The 6,000-nt window shown below is 38.2% G+C and overlaps 1 protein-coding gene across 12 annotated transcripts in view; it reads right to left on the reverse strand.

Annotated features, from left to right (window-relative positions):
- The window catches only part of LOC131227791 (probable magnesium transporter NIPA3), a 60,853-nt gene extending 55,261 nt beyond the window's left edge, over positions 1 to 5,592 (reverse strand). For 3 of the 12 annotated variants that reach the window (XR_009162498.1, XR_009162497.1, XR_009162499.1), the window contains exons 1-2: positions 5,119 to 5,592; positions 4,238 to 4,294 (exon numbers count right to left, since the gene is read on the reverse strand). Coding sequence is in view for 5 of the 12 variants with exons in the window: in XM_058223618.1 (XP_058079601.1) it covers positions 4,238 to 4,294; positions 5,119 to 5,356 (295 nt within the window). In the remaining 7 variants the exon portion in view is untranslated. The remainder of the gene's footprint in view (positions 1 to 4,237; positions 4,295 to 5,118) is intronic. The other 9 variants (XR_009162496.1, XR_009162500.1, XR_009162495.1 and 6 more) reach the window with 7 other exon arrangements.
- Positions 5,593 to 6,000: the final 408 nt, after the last annotated feature.

Consider the following 6,000-nt stretch of genomic DNA (forward strand, 5'->3'; position numbering starts at 1 on the left):
AGGGACCCTTTTTCTTACACTCAGCCATCTCAACAGGTGTGGGCATTTTTTAGGTGCCTAGAATCATGGAGGGGCTAAGGACTCACCTTCCTTGTGTATTGGAGATATCTCATTTTTCTTTTCCTCTTTGCTCTTCATCTCTTCCTTGTGCTGAAGTTTCTCTAAGAATCTTAGGGTTTCTTCTTTTTTTTGGTGTGTCAGGCCTTTGTAATGGTCAGTGTGTGAGAGGGTGTATGTTGTGTTCGTGACCATCAATCTTTTCAAACATTCTTGTAGGTGTACTCTTGTCCATTCTTGCAACTCAGTTGTCAAATTTTCATTGATTTGATAACCGGGTTGCATTAGCATAAAGCATTAAGTGAAATGACAACAAGGTCAAGTACAGGAGTAGAGAAGCAGCTACCTCAAAATGCTAGCAAGTATAAAAGGCTAAGTGATGCGGACATCAGTGGTGCACCCTTTAAAGTGTACCAGAGGAGGAGGCGTCGCTGACAGAGTACCAGAGCGGAGGAGTTGATGTGGATGGACGATGGGTCCATCGGACTCACTTTCTCACACACTACGAGTGCAGGAGCGGCAAGACCGCACCCCGACCATAGATCCATGGGTCGGATTTCACACCCTACCACACGAGTGTTTTAGTTTTAGACTTTTTGTTCTTTTTCTTGTTTCAACTTTCTTTATTTTTTGTTATTTTTCTTGTTTCCAGGAGCTTTAGTGCACTTTTACTTTTTCCGTAGCTTATATATACGTTGTGAGAAACCCTATTTTCGTTATTATTGAATGAATAGAAATTCGTCTCTTTTCTTCCTCTTTATTCAAGAGATTAGGATTTCAAGATTGGCCCTTGGGTGTTGAGGATTCCACCCCGATTTCAGGTTTCCTCCTTTCTAGATCTTCGAGGTGTAGGAAAATATAAGAATCATCTTCCTTCTTTTCTTTTGACAACAAAATGACCCGTACTTTCTTCATCTCGAACCCCTCATTATTCACCCCTTTCGTTCCTCTCTGGATACCCCCTTTCTAGTTTGAACGGAAAAGAGGGATGGTTAGTCAGCAAGATCAGATCCAAACTTGACCGTGGACTGACTTATGCTAGATCTGGGATATCCTCATATCCCTAAGTCCTCCCTTTTTACTGTTTACGTGATCTTATGCTAAAGGGCATGATCCTGACGGAATAACCCCATCTTTGTGTTGAGATTTACCTAATCCCTTTGATTAGAAACGGTTAGTTAATTGGTGTATTTATTTGAATATTCTTTAACCTGATTATACATGCATCTAGGGTTAGGTCATCACATGTCCCTGCATCACTAAGTAGGCGTGGGAGCATGATTTGAAGCAAGAGCAACACCCAGTTAAAAGGATCCTGCAACTAAAGGGGCATCATATTGCATGAGCTTAAGTGATTCAGAGAAAGATAACTAGACTTTGTTCCCATCTGATAATGGAGATGATGTTCATAAGGAGAATCTAAGTTAGAGGCCTCTTAACTAAGGACATGAATAAGGGTACCAATGTGCCTATCAATTGGGCCCATAACTTTGCCATACATGTGAATCTAATTGTATAAAACAATACAAGCCTGTGTCAATCAGAATTTTTTTAGCACAGAAAATCTTGAAAATTTATTTCGAAAAATAGAAAAAGTGTAGAACACCTTAATCTATCATTTTTTGTGATTTTAGCATGTATTTAATGGTGTATCACACCATTCTTTAATAAAATAGTGTTTGTCACCTTTTCCTGCAGAAATTCAACCAAATGGGGCCCAATTGAAAACAAACCAAGCATGATTTGGTGGATTTGAGCCATACATAAAAATACAACAAAAAGTATATGAAACACAAACAAAAAAAAAAAAAATGATGGTTTGCCCCATCCTTCCAATAGTTCCGAAAGATGGCCCATTCCGCATCGGTTCATCAAATCGTATCCAATTTTTTGTCTTTTGATCCTCAAAATAAGGCTTAAATCTAGTCTGAAATTAGTTTATAAGCTTGCTTCATTACTAAAATGAAGAAAAGAAGTGGGAAATGAGAGAAAATTTAAAATCAAAAAAATCAAAGTGGAACCTTTATGGCCACAGCAGCTTGTATCGGCCTATACAAGCCAAATGCATGCCATTTTTCCAATGGACCGGTTTGCCCCCTTATCGCGTAATGAAGGTGGCTGATGTCCATAACATAACCAATGGTAAAAACATGCACATAGCCCATTTACTATTGAAAAGCAGTTTGACCATGCCACACAGGACCCAAACCACAGTACTAATCCCGCAACTAGACGTCATACACGCATGAGAGCTGAGTCAATGTCTATTATGTCATAAGAAAACAGCAAACACGCAATGAGGAGGCCATTGCACGGAGGATTGGGTCCATAGACGCCAGTGACAGGTAGGGCATTTCCATTTCCATGCTACATTATGGATATGAATCAACTTCCTATGGCTATCGGATGAGCAACTCTAACAGCTACAACACCCATTTGCAGTCATCCAGCTATGGCTATATGAGGTGATCACAAACCATCCAAAATGCACACACTCCACACATGTGCACCAGCACACATGGCTTCTTTCCTTATTCTCATTAGTTCCTATAGTTTTAAATTTTCCTTTTTATTGTTATTTTTTAGCAGGTTATGTCTCATTAGGATTTTGTTTCCTTATTAGGAGAATTAGAGATTACATCAAGTAAGAACACCTTGCAATTCCTTCATAAATAATGCTACAGGCCAAATTGTAGAAGCACTCTCTTTATGATATTTGAAGACAAGTTGCCGATTTCTCAATTGTAGAAGTATTGGAGAGAGGGTTTTCACAATCTCTACTTCATGGCCAGAAGGTGGTTTAGCTTGCTCAGTCTCATTTCTTCTTCTATTTGTTGTATGAATCTTCCTATGCTTGTTTGTGATTTTTATCATTTAACATTGTACATAGATTTGCAACTACTTCCATTCTCTTGATCTAGTTGCACTACCATGGTCATAAGTATGCCTAAGGAAACAAACAAATTATGGCTATGTATAGTTGTATCTAGGATAAAAATGTGGGTATATATTTGAGAGTACATAGCTTGGTATCATCAGCTCATGAGAAAAGGCGAGTATCGCAGTTATAAGGAGCAGCAGAAACATAGCCACCCCAGTACGAATAGGGACGACAACTTCGAGCTGCCTCATACTTGATGTGGATCTGAGGCCTGTGTATGTTTTCAGATCTTCTTGGTATTTGGTTGTATTGTTTGTCTTATTGCTTGTATTGTATGGCATTTGATTTTTATTTTTATTTTTTATGACGACAGGGTGTATCAGCCCTTTTTTAAGGCGAGACTAATCCCTACGGATGCATGCAATCACCAGCAAACTACGTGCATCGGGTAAAGCACGGGGAGGGGAATCGAACTTGCATCTGTGGGGAGAAAACCCACGATGCTATGCATTTGAATAATATTAACTCGCTTTGGATATAATTGCATTGCTAGTGTCCGAAAATGCATAGCTTTGTCCCCTCAACAATTGAAAACCAGTACGCACAGTTCTTTATGTAATGTTTTTGAGTTCAAACTGTGTAATCATGTGTTACCATCCCTGAAGTTTAATGAAAAAGAATTTTGCCATTTTCCTTGAGTTTCCCCAATGTTTCCTCAGACTATGAAACATTATGCAATACATGGATAGTTCCCAATGTTTACAATGATATTTCCATACCCAAAACTATGATACAAAGTGAGCCGTTGATACTTCAAACGCTCAGGACCTAACAGATCCTAAAGGACACCTTAACTCCTCAAAGGAGCAATCCCTGAACTCAGGTCTAATAAGAGCACAATTAATGATCATGGGACAAGCCCCGCTTAACCGATTCTAGCGAGTTGCACTTGTCATCAACAATTCTTCTATTCCTTTCTAGCCAAAGTCCCCATAAAATGTCATACCAAGCCGTTGATACTTCAAACGCTCAGGACCTAACAGATCCTAAAGGACACCTTACCTCCTCAAAGGAGCAATCCCTGAACTCAGGTCTAATAAGAGCACAATTAATGATCATGGGACAAGCCCCGGTTAACTGATTCTAGCGAGTTGCACTTGCCATCAACAATTCTTCTATTCCTTTCTAGCCAAAGTCCCCATAAAATGTCATACCAACTAAGGAACACGACCACAAGTGCTACCATGCGCGAGCATGTGCATGATCAGAACAAATGCTCCAAAAATGTAAATAACTTACTTGTAATCATGCCTACCCACCAGAAAGGCTCCAAGAGATAAGCATACCCACCAACACCTGCAAAAACATTTAAGAAAAAAATAAGGTTGCAGAAATTTTAAAATAAAATAAAATTAAAATAACATTAAATGAAACATAATTGTGCAAAAATACAAAGAAAAAATTGCACAAATTTTGAAGAAAACAATTACACCATTTCATAAATTCAAAAACCCATCAAAGAAAAAGCAAAGTTCCAAAAGCAAATACTACAAAAAAAAAAAAAAAGGAAAGAGAGAGAGAGAGAGAGAGAGAGAGAGAGAGAGAGAGAGATGACTACCCATTTCAGAGAATTGAAAAACTCATCAAGGAAAGAAATGATCTGGAAAAAAAAAAATCAAGAGAAAGAAAAACTCAAAAAATAGAAAATACTAATAAAACAACAAGATCCTGACCACAACCAATCCTACAAATATTCAAATAAATAAATATAGAATACCCACTTAAGAGAAATATTTAACCAAAAAAAAAAAAAACAAATTTACAAATTTCCACTTCCAATCCTACAAAATTTAAACAAAGGTACAATTAAGAAAATAAAAAAACCACAGGAATACAAATTCATACCTTCAATCAAAAAAAAAAATTTACAAATTTCCAAAAAAAAAAACCTTCTGATAACCAACAAGCGAAATTCCGCCCGAATCGAATTCATTAAAAAAAAAAAAATTAATTAAAAAAATTGGAGACATCAGAAAAATACAAACTTCCGCCAGAAATACGACAAAAACCAAACGAGAAATGAAAAGAAAATCGAGGGGAAGAAGAAGAAGAGTAGATATCTTCATGGAATTATCGAAGAAACACAAGAGAGAGAGAGAGAGAGAGAGAGAGAAACACACCAGCCCGAACTCCAGAAGTCGCTGCTGCACGTCTCAACCCCTTCTTTTTTATAATGAAGCTGGCCCCTACAAACGCACATGAGAGAAGAGCAAGAACGAATCCTTTCGTATTATCATCTCCTGAAAAAACCACGTCTTTCTCTCTCAGAGCCTGAACGACTCCTTCCAGATTATCACCTGCGGAAAAACCCATCTCTCTCTCTCTCCCATTCAGATTATCACCTCCTGAAAACGCCATCTCTCTCTCTCTCTCTCTCTCTCTCTGAAGAATTTCTGATCTCCTTCGTATTTCCTCTCTTTCTCTCTCTCTGTTGGAAGAATTTTTGATCCGAGAATCAGGTAAGAGATTATGAAGAAATAATCACATACAGGTATTGTATATTGCCTTGTCTTCGAACAGGTTGGCCCCACTGTGAAGGCCACATGGTCTGAAAATCAGAAAACGGATTGCCTACTCCCCCTGCCACCAGCCCCATGGCTGGTGGTCGGTGCTCTGTGGGGCCACCATGATGTATGTGTTTCATCCATTTCGTTCATCCATTTTTACAGATCATTTTAGGGCTCTAACCTAAAAATGAGAGGGAAATATATCTCAGGTGGACCACGCCACAGAAAATAAATAATGATTGGATATCCACCATTTAAATCCAACTAAGGCCCACTGTACTGTTTAATTGACATCCAATCTGTTAATTAGGTCATACAGACCCAGATGAAGGGAAAAAAAATAAAGATCAGCCTATCCAAAACTTTTATGGCCCCAAAAAGTTTTGAATGGTCTCAACACACGTTTCCTGCAATGTGATCCACTTGAGATTGGGAAATACCTCATTTTTTGTCATATGATCTATAAAAATAGATGGACAGCATGGATGAAACACA

The sequence above is a fragment of the Magnolia sinica genome, chromosome 15, assembly GCF_029962835.1.
Source record: "Magnolia sinica isolate HGM2019 chromosome 15, MsV1, whole genome shotgun sequence".
Lineage (NCBI taxonomy): Eukaryota > Viridiplantae > Streptophyta > Magnoliopsida > Magnoliales > Magnoliaceae > Magnolia > Magnolia sinica.